The sequence below is a fragment of the Diabrotica virgifera genome, chromosome 7 (genome assembly GCF_917563875.1).
Source record: "Diabrotica virgifera virgifera chromosome 7, PGI_DIABVI_V3a".
NCBI lineage: Eukaryota > Metazoa > Arthropoda > Insecta > Coleoptera > Chrysomelidae > Diabrotica > Diabrotica virgifera.
This window is the reverse complement of record NC_065449.1, coordinates 41,122,136-41,138,024: the sequence shown is the minus strand read 5'-3', so window position 1 is coordinate 41,138,024 and position 15,889 is coordinate 41,122,136. Positions and strand designations below refer to the sequence as shown.

Sequence of the window (15,889 nt, the reverse complement as noted above, 5' to 3'; positions counted from 1 at the left end):
ACTGGTTTTTTGGAACCGTTCGGAACTGATCCAAGTTGGTCCAACACAGGACCAAGCAGTAGTCCTCTCCAGTATCGAAGGCATCAAAATCCACAATTATATCGTAGCATTTGGATCAGTGGTTGGTCCACGTAACGTGTTGTTTGCATCTAGAATTCCAAACAACAGAATATGTATCTAGCTCTCTACCAAAAACACAGTTGATACGCTTCTTCATTCCTACAAATCTATTAATATAAATGAGTCACAAATAGAGATAAGAAGACTAATCACACCAGCACAACGACTTGTCATTTCTAACGCATATCCTTCAATTCCAAACAATATCATTGAAACAGAATTACAAAAATTAGGCATTGCTGCAGTTTCCAAGATGACTTTCCTACGAGTGGGTATGACAGAAACCGAATATAGCCACGTCCTAAGCTTCAGAAGGCAAGTATTTATTTCTCCCTTGGATAATACCTCCATTCCTGACTCCTTCAATGTATTCCACAATACAACTTATCGTTTATTCCTCTCTATCGATGGACTAAACTGCTCTAAGTGCAAAACTATTGGACACAACGATACAGATGGTCCCATCAAAACAACTGCTAACTCCTCAAACATACCCTCAGAAACCTCTCCAAATTCGACACCCGAAACAGAGGAAAGAGATCCTCAAACACAACAAAACATGGAAACGAACGCCACCATAACTGAAACTATAGAAAACATAAGTCAACCCTCCTTACCAAAAGAAACAATATCATCAAATCTAAATAATATTAATAATCCTGCTGAAACTGTAACTCTGCAGCCTTCAGTTGATATTAACAAACAACATACTCTAGTATCTACTCAAGTTAAAAGACAAATCTCATCCTCACCTGACATTGACCAAAATAACCCAGAAACGGACTCACAAATCTTTGCTTCTCCTATCACACATAAACTGAAAAAACCTAAAAAACAAACTAAAACCTCTGATGACGACATTATTTCTTCTCTAGAATTGATAATAGACAAAATTGAAAGCCGATCACCCCCATGCACATTAAATTTTAATGAAATATGCGACTTTCTAGCTAACACTCTTCATGCTAAACATCCTGAAACTATCTCGACGAACTACTCAAATGAACTTTCCGAATTAACCGATATCCTTAACTTTATTCATTGTTACTCTCACAACTCTAAATTAAAAAACCACATCACCAGATTAAAGAAAAAACTTAACCCCACTCACACATCTTCAACGGAAGAGACCGAAAAATCCGATGGATAAATCACTAATTCTTCAATGGAACCCAAATGGGTATTTCGCTCACCTCGAATCACTCAAACTATTAATTCAAAATATTCTCCCCTAATACTGTGTATACAAGAAACTCACTTCAAAGAGGATTCTGTAATAAACTTAAAAAATTATACTCCCTTTCTAAAAAATAGAAGTACAGAACACGCCAGTGGGGGCGTGGCTATCTTTGTCAGAAATGATATTGAAACTAAGCTTATTAATCTAAATACCAATCTCGAAGCCGTTGCAGTTCAGGTCATATACAAAATGAAAATAAACATTTGCAATATATATATTCCACACCCACATGAAAGTCAAATACAAGAGGTAAATAATTTACTACATCAGATACAGCCTCCACTAATCTTACTAGGGGATACAAACTGTCATAACACCACTTGGGGAAGTTCAAAAACAGACAAATGCGAGAACTTATTACAAAACACAATCAATAGGGTTTTTCATCGATTGTCATTTGTTTCGAGCTTCTGTCATATGTTGTATAATCTGTGTATAATATTAATGTACACGGATTATACGACATTTGACAGAAGCTCGAAACAAATGACTGTGAATGAAAAGCCCTATAATTCAAATCTAATACTTATGAATACTGGGGAAACCACCAGGTTTAATTCCTATTATGGGAATCTTTCATCTATTGATATCTCAATATGCAGTCCATCACTGGCAAGTATATTACAATGGAAGACACTAAAATACCTATATGACAGTGATCACTTTCCAATCATAATTGACATCCTAAATGACAAACAAAAAACAACACATCCAATTTACCAGACGTGGAAAATAAAAACCGCTAATTGGGACTTTTTCAGCAGTACATTGATAAAAAACTATGAAATTTCACATTAAAGAAAAATATTGACAAAAACATATGTACATTAAATAATATAATTATACCGGCAGCGCATAAAGCTATCGGTAAAACAAAAACTTGTAATAGGACACCGGTCCCCTGGTGGAATGATCAGATTGCCAAATCATTATCTGCAAGCAAACACGCACTGAATATTCTTAAAAAACATAAAAATGATGCTAATCTACTGGAATTTAAAAAGCTTAGGGCAAAAACTCGATATTTAATTAAAAAAAGCAAAAGGGAGTCTTGGCATAATTATGTTGCCTCAATAAACCCCTCAACTCCTATCGAGACCATCTGAAAAAGATCCGAAACCTTAAAGGATCAAACAACAACATCAATATTAATACTCTTTCTTACAATAATAATCTTATTACCGACAAAAAAAGACATATCTAACGTATTAGCCGATGTGTATCAACTAAATTCTAGTGATAGCAACCTAAACTCAAATTTCATTAAATATAAAAATCATGAAGAATCCTTTAAAATTTTAATCTATGACAGCAAATCGCCCCTAAATGAAAACATAACTCAACAAGAATTTGATTACTCTCTAAATTGCCTTAAAAATACCACTTCCGGCCCAGATGATATTCCACCTATTTTCTTAAAAAATCTTCCAGAATCAGCTAAACTTATCCTCCTAGACTTATTTAACTCAATATTTTTCAATAATATATCTCCCAAGATATGGTGCCATGCAATTATCGTCCCAATTCTTAAACCCAACAAACCTAAAGACGATCCCTTGTCGTATCGTCCAATCTCCTTGGCATGTAGTATGTGTAAACTAATTGAAAAGATTATAAATAACAGACTAGTATGGCATTTAGAACACTCAAAGTTATTATCCCCCTATCAAAGTGCTTTTCGTAAAGGCAGATCCACTACCGACAACTTAGTATCGCTTGAGTCTGAAATCCATGAAGCATTTCTACACAATCAAAAATTACTAGCTGTCTTTATTGATATCAATGAAGCTTTCGACACTGCATGGAAATATAGCATCTTAAAAACATTACAAAAATTTGAAATTGATGGTCACACTCTAGCTTTTATACAAAATTTCTTAACTCATAGACACATTGAAGTAACAGCCAACGGTTATAACTCTAGTCCACGCTCCCTTGAAAATGGAATTCCGCAAGGCTCCATTTTAAGCCCAACATTGTTTCTGATTGCAATAAATAACATCCTGGATGAGATGAGACTACCGATTAAGGCCAATTTATACGCAGACGACTTGATTATTTACCACAAAAGCAGAAGTGTAGAATGTGCGGCTGAAGTAATGCAGAACTTTTTACACACGCTGGAAAAATGGTCACTTAAAACTGGTTTTAACTTTTCTCCTGAAAAAACACAGTACATAATATTCAGCAAACGGAAAAATATAAAGAATATTAATCTAACTTTAAATGGACATACTCTAAAAGAAACAAACGAAATAAATTGCCTGGGGTTAACTCTAGATTGCACCCTAAACTGGAAAAGCCATATAAATACCTTGCAAAGACAATGTCAACCTAGAATTAATCTCCTGAAAATTCTCTCAAACCGTACGTGGGGAGCAGATACAAGAACCCTATTAAACTTATACCAATCACTTATACGTAGCAAATTAGACTACGGTTCAATATGTTATGATACAGCCAAAAAAACTACATTAAAAAAACTAAACTCAATTCAAACAACGTCACTAAGGATTGACCTCGGCGCATTTAGAACTAGCCCAACCAATAGCCTTCAAGTATTAGCTAACGAATTACCTTTACACTTACGAAGGCAACAATTGTCACTAAATTATGCAGCTCGTGTATAATTAAATCATCAAAATCCTTCTAAATTTATCCAAATCCTAAATTTATCATTAATTACAGAAATAAACCTATAAATGCACTCCCTTTTTATGAAAGATTAAAATTCAGTGGTTACGACTGTGAGCAGTTTAGTGCCATCATAAATCCAACCCAAAACTTCCCCTCTTGGTCAACTAGTCCACCAATTGTAAATACATCCCTTACTCGCTATCCCAAAACATCCACTAACCCAACAGTAATACATCAATCATACCATGAAATAATATCCCTACATCCAAATTCTGAACATATCTACACTGATGCATCAAAAACTCAATCAGGACTAGCAGCGGCTTACATACATGGAGCAGACCATTTTAAAATACGACTCCCTCTGAGTTGTAGCATATTTACTGGAGAAGCACTGGCTATTTTAGAGGCACTGAAAGTTTGCAGAAGAAAATCCGCACCTCATTACATTATAATATCTGACTCATTAAGTACACTAAAAGCTTTACAGCAATTGTATCCATCAAATGAAATTATAATGCTAATAAAAAATGAACTTATACTACTATCAACAAAATACATAGAAATAACTTTTTTATGGGTGCCATCACACGTGGGAATCAAGGGAAACGAAGCAGTGGACCAACTTGCGAATGAAGTTGCACTAGAGGAAAGCATCCCTGTGTCAAACATACTAACAAGTAACGACCATAAAGCCTATATCAAAAAACATATTACCAACTTATGGCAGAGTAACTGGAATTCCACATCCAACAAATTAAAAGATGTTATAGAAACTGTCGGCACCACATTACCACTCCCACTCAAACGTTGTGAACAAGTAATAATAACTCGACTTCGATTAGGACATACTATACCAACTCATATTCACTTAATAAATAAAGAAGCCATCCCTTTCTGCCACAACTGCAAGAACCAAATCACTGTGAAACATATTCTGGTAGAATGCAAATCATACACCCAAGAAAGAAGAAAAAATAACCTCTCTACCAACATGAAGGATTTACTAAGCTACCAGTTCAACCAAGTGCTGAAATATTTGAAAGACATTAAATTTTACAGTGTTTAATGGAATATACATATTATTTAAGTAATATACATTGTAAGAAATTGAATACTTGTAATTTGTGTTTGTACCCCTGCTAATAAATCTTAGTAGTTGATGCAGGGTCATTTTTGTTTAAATAAAAAAAAATTCTATTAAATCCGGTAGATACCATTAATATCGCCCAAAAAATAATTTTAGAACCGTCTTAATTCTTCTCGCCTTAATTTACCGCTTATTTTTAGGTCTGATAACAGGATCGAGCATGGATTGGTACAAGAAGAATTACCAGATTCCGTTTGCATATGCGTATGAGCTTCGTGATAAATACAGTTTCGAACTACCACAAGACCAAATTATACCCAATTGTTTGGAAGTACTGGATTCCCTTGTTACCTTGTTGAAAGGAGCCGATGCATTGTACAAAAGTTGATCATATTTTCAAGCGATATATTAAAAAATAGGTGAAATTAACAGAAATATGTATTTTTTCTTTATTTTTTATTTATTCCATAATTATTTTACGACCGTATTTTCCAAACTCTACCAAATCGCTGTTGGGCGTTAAAAAGGGGACAAGTCAATGTAGCTAAAATTGGAAGTTAAATCCCACATAACAATTTCATGTTCTTAGTAGATTCATAGAACATACTTTTCAGAAGAAGTATATACTAAGAATATGCGTAATTACCTTTGCAAATGTGCATAGCACATACTGAGTATATACTACATTACTGTACTTAAACGTTCTATGTATATACTTAGAATGTACTACCGCACTTGGACTTGACTGTTCCAAGGACGTGCTATAAACCTTCTATTTATATATTTAGAACGTACTACCGCACATCTTTTTAGGTTATACTAAGAACGTACTTTTTAGAATATTCCAAGGAAGTGCTATAAACCTTCTATTTATATACTTAGAACGTACTACTGCACATCTTTGTATTATAAGAATATATTTTTAAGGATATTCTAAGCAAGTGCTATGTTGCTCAGAAGTATGTTTTCAGCATCACCTAATCTCATCTTAGGTTCTACTGGTTCTACCAAATACCTATTATATTTTATATTTACATATTTTAATGGCAAATGAGAGTGTAGTTAGTACCTACATTCTACAATATTACTTAAAAAGTAAGTACATATTTATAAATTTTAGTTGTCTATATAAACTATTATATTATAATATTTAGCTAAACTAAACTATGTATGAGTAACTAAAATTTATATACTTATATGTACTTACTTATATGTATTCATTAAATAATATTGAGTTACCAAAATAGATTATACCTATTTTGAAGCCCCGCAAACAAATTTGTTATTTAAATAGAGAGATTATGTATGTTCTTTGGTCCTAGTACTTTATTATCATTCGTCTTCATCCTTAACACTGCCACAAGTGCCACACTGCATAGATCCATATTTTCGATTTCATGTTTTACCGTTGTTTTCTACCCCTGATCCATTCAGTTAAGAAATGGTCAGAATAGAACGGGTTTAGGGGGATATGTAGTATTGTGGAAGTGGAATACGAATAACAACATCGGTGCAGCACCGGTGAGTGTTGCCAAACGGAGGGAAATTTTTTTTTTGCGGGAATTTTCAACATAAAAGGTGATATAGGGAAAAGTTAACTCAAAAGGGAATTTTTGTTCCAGTCCAAATTGTAAAATATTAAAAAAAATCAAAATATTTGAAAATAATTAAACATATCTTCTCAGATTTTGTAAACAGGGGGGAATTTTTTTATAAAAGTGGGAATTTTTAAGGTTGACGGAAAAAGCTTACTCGATGGTTGGCAACACAAAAGCCTTTGGTTGTGGGAGTGGGTTTTGGCATGCTTTGGTTCTGGAATGGCCCGTATCACAGCCTCCCGTATTGAATTGAATGTACACCTAAATTAAAATTCCAACGATGTAAAAATACTCGTGATAAACTCGAAATGGTAAAGTTATTTCAATTATGAAAACGAATTTTTAATAATAAACGTTAATAATTAATGTTTAAACTTTTTTACCATACAACAATTTTGAAATGAAATTCGTCCAATACTACCTACATACATAAATTTTATTAATTATTCTAAAATATAACGAAGTTGATAACCTGTAAGGCTAATATTTTACTTCCTATACATACATATTATTTTTAAGATATTTTAAAAGTATCTACTTATAAGTATGTGTTAAGAATGTACTTATAAGTATGTGCTAGGAATATTCGATAATAGTATATTCTAAGAATAAACTTTTACGAATATTCCGAGTTACTACGTACACGAATGTACTCAGTATATTCGGTACGAGAATATACTTTAAAGTATATGCAAAGAACATGAAATTTAGAATGTTTTTTAAGGTACATGCTATGCTTGTACTGCGCATATACTAAAAAGAATATACTCCGACGAATGTTGGTAGTATATGCTTAGAACATGATACGAACATCATTGTTATGTGGGGTTGATGGTTCCAAAAGATTCACTTACAAAATAATACATAAGTTTAGTGTAAAAAGGGATATGTTAACATATTCCTTTTGGCACTGCCTATATCAGTATATCGATTAGTGAATAATGAGATAACTTGACTTGACCCCTTATATATTGACTTATATTTAAGTTAAAATTTAATTCGCGAAAATTGCCAGGCAACAAACTTTCATACCAGTCAAAAATATTGCCGGCAAAATTTTCTCTCTTGTGATATGATATACGATAAAATTATATAAATCTGTTTATTATATAAAAGGATTATGAACTGTTTATTATATTTAGAAAATACCCTTCAATAATTTGTTGAATAACCTACATATTATATCATGAGCGTTTTCTGCAACTCTGGATTAATCAAAGATGCATAAAAAAGATGAAATGTTAAATTTAAAAAATTCACAAATAATAGATTTTCAGGGAAAGTAGTAGGAAAAGTAATGAGTTAGAGAAAGTAATGGACAATGGAATACCAAGCAAAGTCGGTATAAATGTAATTAAAAAAATAAATAGTTAGTCATCAGTGATTATGTCAATTAAAATACCCGGAAAATTTAGGCACGATAATTGAAGATAAACCAAGGAAATCCAGTGATCGATAAACGAAGTTTAGGTAAAAATAAAAGAAAACCAAAAGTTATATAAAAGCTAGAAATAAATAAAGACAATTATCTAAAAAATTGTATTATAATTTTTTAAGGAAGGAAAGTAAATACATAATAAAATAAAAATGTATACCATTTTTATTCAGTTGCAATGCGAAGGCAAAACAATCTTACTTTTCAATTAGAATACGGAGTGCGGTCCAGTCCCTTGAATCGCGATTTTCGGCTCTTATTGGAGCCTTCATCGGAAGGAACGTAGGCACTGTTCTCCATATTTTAACTGATTCGTATCGAGAGGTTCTCCCACCCATTGCAACTGAAGTGATGATAGTAGGTGGCTAGCGCCATCTGGCATTGAAAGACGTCGTCCGTCTAAATACATAATATGTACCGGAAGCTGAACTAGAAGAGGACGACAATATTATCACCAAAAAGATAGAAACATTGGTATGTAAACTGAATAGAGCTAAATAAATTAACAAAATAAAATAAGTATGATCGGAATGCATGTATCTAAGATAAAAAAAGAGAGATCGAAAAAGGAGAAAGTTACTTAAAGCTACAGGGAGTAAAGTACGCTTGAACATAAGTACCACGATATTCCAATAAAAAAGAAGAATATTACAGACAATAACAGAGACTTAACATTTTGTTGTCGTCTAACTGTTGGTTAAATTCTTCAAGTTCTTTAGTGTTCTCTAGCTCTGTAAACAATTCAGTGATATCCAGCTGTGTCTAGAACCGTTACTGCTTCCATATTTAGTGTCTTGTTATTTGGCATACAAGCAACTACGCTGACCAAACTGATAATGAAAAAGGTGGTCATTTTTGAGATGTGGCTTTACAGAACAATATTATAAATCCCTTCCGCCTACTTCAAGACACATACATTAGGGTGGGCCGAAAAAACTAAAATTATTTTTTTCAAGTCGTAATACCGCGGAAAAGTTGCGAATGTATGACACTAAAAAGGGGTAAGAATTTAAAAAATATCGGTTTATATCTTCCGTTCGCGCATGAGCCATAAAGTTTGCCGAGATTGGTAAAAAACTGATATTTTGCGATAATTTTTAACAGATTAATTTAGCGTGGATACGTTTGTAATAGCTCATTTTCTCATTCTTAATAACCATACTAACTAAATTTAACCGTGTTATTAAAATCTCTTATCATTTTCCGTTCGCGCATAAGGCAAAAAAATAGCCAAAATGTGACAAAATTACATATTTCATACACGTTTAATTTTTCGTAATTAAGAGTTTAGTTGAATGAAAATAATACTCACATATACATTTTGTTAAACTTGTATTTAGAACACTTAAAATAAACACACTTTAAACACATTATTTTCAGAAATTTAGTAGGCTATTATTTAAAAATATTGTTTGTGAATATAGAAAAAACCAAATTTTTTTACGAGATGCAAGTTTTCAATTCGACAATATGGTCCAATGTCCACCAGTCCATTGTCCGTCCAGTCCATCTCGTATTATTTTAACACCTTTTTGCTATTACATAGTAGAAGGCACTTTGAATTGTGATTTCTGTGTAAAGTCCGGCATTGCAGACCTTGATAGCAATGTTGTTCTTATGAAGCCGTCGCGATTCTCGGCTCCGCAAACTTTTCCAGCGGCTTCTGTTACGAGTTATACACATCGTTCTACTGCCTGTGTATGAACAGGAAATGACTTTAATATTATATCCCAGTTAGGGGCTGAATCACTCCGAATAATTAATGTGATTTCATCATCATCTATATCTTTTAATAATGGAGGAGAAGATAAGTCACAGTCTAACCAATGAATTATTTCTGAATAGTCTCGACATTCAATATTTAGTTTTGGCGGTTTGAAAATTCTAATGTTAGATCTTGTTTTATCTAGCTGTCTAGCTTTCAGAATTCTGCGAAGTCCAAGCGCTCTCTTATATATTTTCTGTTATCTTGTGTCATGGCCAACGTCAAATGTTCTGGATGGGCAAAAAAGCATTACGCTCAATAACAGGGTCAACAACATTACGCCATTCTTCAGGCAGGTACCTTGTAGTTTGTATTAATTGGTGTACAAGTTTTGGTCTATCTGTAAAGCTGTTACTATTTTTTATACAAAACCACATGGGCATGTATGTTTTCAATATAAATTGAACGATTTCTTTGAGATCAGAAGTTGGATTCTCTTCACTAAATTATAACCTGAGGGTTCGGTTTGCTGTTGTCAACCACCTAGAATGCGACAAGGGACCAGGATCTCGTATGGACAAGTCTTCTTTACACATCCCTGAATATACTGCAATTGAAATATCAAGCAGATATTGCTGATCCTTGCTTAGTCGACTTCTGTCGATTGTAGGTATCTGGCATTCAATACAATTGAATGCAACTAACTACTGGACATTTTTCACAGTAAATAAGCTTTTCTCCAATCGGTCCTTTAAGGGATTTTGGTCCCGTTGATTTACCATCTAGGTGCTGGAACAAATGCCAAAATGGGAGCTCATTGAAATGAATGAGGCAAATTGCACATTGTAACGGTTTCTCTAAATGTACTTCGATGCGACAAATTACGCCACTTTTCAAACCAGTATTTACAGCAGTGCCATCACATCCAATAACAATTAGTCTATCAAGAGAAATATCACTACTAGACAGATAAGAAACAATACATGTGACATGTGACAATATGTTCAGAATTTCCGGAGGTTGGAGTAACATGTCCGATATATTCTGAACTAGGTTCTTGAATTAACGAGATGTGCTCTTCTTTCTTCATTCTGCGAAATCGTTTGGAATGAGCTACTTCTATCTTTAAAGTGGCGTCCTTCCTCCCATCAAAGTATAGGCCTTGAATTATGCATTTACGCGACTGAATCACAACACAGCGGGGAAGCTACTTTAAGCTAATATGGCACGTTTTGAACTATTAGGTTCAGAAAAACTTTTAATGCGAAAGATTTAACGTGTCTGACATATGCAAATATTTTACATTTTGGCTATCTTTACGGCTTATGCGCGAACGAAAAATGTTAAGCGATTTTAATAACACGGTTAAATTTAGTTAGGATGGTTATTAAGAATAAGAAATTTTTAATTTTTTAACACTTTTTTTTAATTTTTTATGATAATGTTAATTTTTAATGTTAATTGCTTTTGATAATGTTAATTTAGACATTCTTTACAAAAAATGTTGTATATTGGAATCCCTAATTCATTTGCTCTCTTTTTAAAATTTTTATATTCCAACAGATTAACTTATTTAAAAATTAATAATGATGAATTTTCATATCCTCGACAAACTAATATTGGATTGCCACAGAGGAGTATTTTAAGCCCGATTTTATACATCCTGCACAACATAGATCTAGAAGTTAGTATACCCAACAATACAAAAATTATTCAATATGCTGATGATGTTGTTTTATATACAGAAGGAAAATTGTTAAGTAGATGTGAGGATAATTTAAAAGTCGCATTAGAAATCGTAAATCAGTGCTACGAAGAAGTAGGATTATCAATTTTTGACACAAAAACTGAGGTGTGTTACTTTACAAAAAAGCGTAGAGTTCCACAAGGCAATCTTAACGTTGGAAAATTTAATTTTCCAATTAAAAGCTATGTTAAGTATCTTGGTACCTATCTAGACAGGAAATTGTCTTGGAAAGATCACGTTCATCATATTGTTAAAAAATCAGAAAACTCAATAAATATTTTAAGAGCTTTCTGTAAAACAAATTGGGGAACAGACCCAAATATTGCTTTGATGTTTTACCGTAACATGATCAGACCCATTCTCGACTATAGCTGTCATTTATTTGGATCAGCGACCAATACACTTCTAAATAAACTTTTTTTTTCTCTGATTCTGGCTTTGGTTTAGAACTAGAACCTTTAGCCACGTAATTGTATAACTTATCACTAAGTCAGAGGAGTAATGTGTAGTGTGTGTGTTGAGTAAGTGTCTTGTTACTTTGCAAAGTCGACGTCATTGTCTTTGCAAAGAGACGCTAATTGTTTCCGAACGTCTGCGGTCCCTCCGGTGAGTACCGATCCCACAAGGACAGAAACTATTTTTCATTTATTAATTTATAATAAATGAAAAATTTCTGCCCCCGGTAGGATTTCTAAATAAACTTGAAATTAAAAAAAAAATAAATGCTTAAGATTATGCCTAGGTTATTTAAAATACACTCCAGTTCAAATAATGGAAAATGAAGCAGTGGAACCTCCATTGCATTTACGTCGCCAATTTCTCAGTGATAAATTTACAACTCGAATTCTGTCCAAAAAATGTAAATACCTTCAAGATCTACATGAGCTATCAGTTTTAGACCTCACTCATAGGTACTGGAGAACTAAAAAATCTATACCTTTGGTAGAAAGTTATCTAAGTATGGTAAAGTACAGTGAAGTTATCTATAAAAGCCAAATTCCGCCTTACTACAGTGCAATAACAAAAACATTATTTTCTAACAAGGTTAAAACATGTTATTTAAACTCACATTTACCGCCAAATATGTTTGATATACTTATTAGAGAAAAATGGTCAAATTTTCAGTACATATTTACCGATGGGTCAAAAGACGCAAATGGAACGGGCTGTGCAGTATTCCACGAAAATAAAAATTACCATCATCAATATAGCCTACCTATTGAATGCTCAATATACACAGCAGAAATGATAGCAGTATTGTTTGCTGTTCAGTATGTACTACTGAATCCAACTAGCAATTATGTTATATTTACTGACAGTAAAAGCGTGCTGGACAGATTAAGTAACATTCAAACAGTCAAACACATAAACCACATTGAATTGAATATACTTAAAACTCTGTTTGAAATTACACAATTAGGAGTAAATGTAACAATTGCTTGGATTAAGGGTCATTCGGGAATAAAAGGCAATTAAATAGTTGACAATTTTGCTAAATCAGCTTATGTAATCGGAGAAAAAATAAACAAAAATTTAATTCCAGCTTCAGATATTGATACTTTTAGCAGACAAAAACTTAAAAATAATTGGCAATTCCATTACAGAGAATGTAATACTGGCTCAAATTTTGCTCATTGTAACCCTAGGATATTCTCAAAAAGATGGTTTTACACAGAATATAACAGACATTTTATAAAGACCATTAATCGGCTGAGAGCCAATCATGCTCTTACGCCATATTACATGCATAGAATCGGCTTGTCAGATACTCCCAATTGTACTTGTGGCAAAATCGGAGATCTAACACATGGCATATTAGAATGTCATTTAAACATAAATAACATAAACGACCTTTATAAGGAATTAAAAGATTTAAAATGTTTTTTCCGAATAAACCCAATAAACTTTAATATTTACAAATGATATGGAAATTCTTCATCTCATTTATAAACATGTTAAATTATGTAAATACAAGTTGTAAACGTAATATAATAGGCATAATTTGTTAATGTGGTTTGAAAAAATTTAAAAAAAATAATATATAAAAAAACACATAATAAAATAGTAACAAAAAAATAATAAAAAAAAAGAAAAAAAAAATAGAAACAAAAATAAAAAAAGAATAAAAAAAAGAAGTAAAAAAAAAGTGTTTCGCAAAAATTAAAATACATATTAAAAAAACAGTAAAATAATTAAAAAAAACAAAATAAAAAAAAAGCTACACAATGTACCAATGTATCTATAAAAATAATATTGTAGAATGTAATTATGTTTATAAGAAATTTATGACTATGAATCTGCAATCAATCACAAACAAGTCTGGCTAATTGGATCTGCCAAAGCCATTTTTCAAAAAAAAAAAAGAATAAGAAAACGAGCCATTACAAACGTATCCAAGCTAAATTTAATCTGTCAAAAATTATCGCAAAAAATCAGTTTTTTACCAATCTCGGCAAACTTTATGGCTCATGAGCGAACGGAAGATATAAACCGATATTTTTTAAATTCGTACCCCTTTTTATATATATATATATATATATATATATATATATATATATATATATATATATATATATATAAAATATATATATGTATTTTATATTCTCATACATTCGCAACTTTTCCGCGATATTACGACTTGAAAATAATAACTTTAGTTTTTTCGGCCCACCCTAACATACATGCCAAACATCTATAACCAGGTCCATCGTCATCCACGTCCAGCAAGCAATACAACATTGTCCTAAGTATCGTTTAAATCTTTTGTAAAGCTATAGGCATAATTTGCTTGTTGAAGTTAAAATCTTATTTCATTTTATTTTTAATGTAAAATAAATATATGATTGGTTAATTTCATGTTTTATTTGTCCCTGTTAAGACTCATTGTTCACTTTTTCAATTAACCTAAGACGAACTTAAACATGAGTAACTGAGTTAAACTGAGTTTAATTGTTACAAAATATTCCCCAACTTTATGGGGTAGCTCCAATGTTACAACTCAAAATGTTTCATTGAGTTAGGTATATTAAGAATTTTTTTAAAACATTAATTGCATATTTAACATAAATTATGGGGGGTTTATTAAAACAAAAATTAATATTTACCTAGTATTAAAATAGATAGAGATAATAAAAAGACGTATATAAGTCATAGGTATGTATCAATACAATTGTTTGATATACCGACATGATAATTTATGAACTACTTGAGAAGTACCACTTAAGAATGTTGTTATCTTTTATTTAATAATCTCGTTTAAAGGTGAACCATTAATTTGTAATTCTCCTATAAAACCGCATCAGTTTTTGAACAATCTAAGTAGGTTATAAATACTGGTAAGAAAAAAGTTTATAAATTTTATATGAATCCCTCTAGATAGTCGTTTAAGTTAGATCATTTTTTCCGAATGGTTTGTTGCACTAAACAATGTATACAATATCTTCTTTATAGATAAAAAATAAAAGTTTTATTTTTTTAACCGTTAAAATAACATTTTTTTTAATTTAAACATATTATGTTTAAATTTAAAGAAAAATTTTCCGTATCTATTTTAGGCTGCAATAAACCTTATTCTAATTTTTTTTGTATATATTTTAAATAATTTTTCAATAGAAAAATTATGAACGTTGGACAAATTTGCTGACTTCATTTAGATCTGCACATTTAATTCATGGAAAAATCTCAGAAACATAAATTGTTGAATGACCATAATATTTTATTGCGCTCATTTATAAATAGGACGTTGGTACTTCTACATCTACATAAACTACAGCATAATCAAAATGAACAGCATTTTATTCATCATTCTCTTTGCCTTATCCCTATGCGGGGTGGGCTTCCCTAATTGCATTTCTCCTGACAACTCTATCTTGGGTCATAGCAATATTAATCCCCTTTACCAACATGTTCTGCCTTATCGTCTCCCCTCGGGTCTTCTTTGGTCTTCCTCTTCTACTCCTTCCAGGAATCTGCACTTCAGCTATTCTTCGTATTGGGTGATTAACGTCTCGACGTTGGATATGATCAAACCATCTTAACCTATGCTCTCTCATTTTGGCATCAATTGGTGCCCCACCTAGACTTCCCCTAATATACTCATTTTTAATTTTATCCTTCTTTGTCACTCCACTCATCTATCTAAGCATTCTCATTACCGCCACATGCATTCGTTGTTCCTATTTCTTTTTCACTGCCCAACATTCAGTTCCGTGCATCATAGCCGGTCTTATGGCTGTTTTATAGAATTTTCCCTTCAGCTTCATTGGAATTTTTCTGTCACACAACACACCACTCGCTTCTTTCCACTTCATCCATCCA

At 32.2% G+C, this 15,889-nt stretch overlaps 1 protein-coding gene across 1 annotated transcript in view; it reads left to right on the top strand.

Annotated features, from left to right (window-relative positions):
* The window catches only part of LOC126888498 (uncharacterized), a 157,878-nt gene that overhangs the window by 53,622 nt on the left and 88,367 nt on the right, over positions 1–15,889 (top strand). Inside the window, exons 7-8 of the mRNA XM_050656835.1 lie at positions 5,288–5,472; positions 14,895–14,907. Of these exons, the coding sequence (XP_050512792.1) occupies positions 5,288–5,472; positions 14,895–14,907 (198 nt within the window). The remainder of the gene's footprint in view (positions 1–5,287; positions 5,473–14,894; positions 14,908–15,889) is intronic.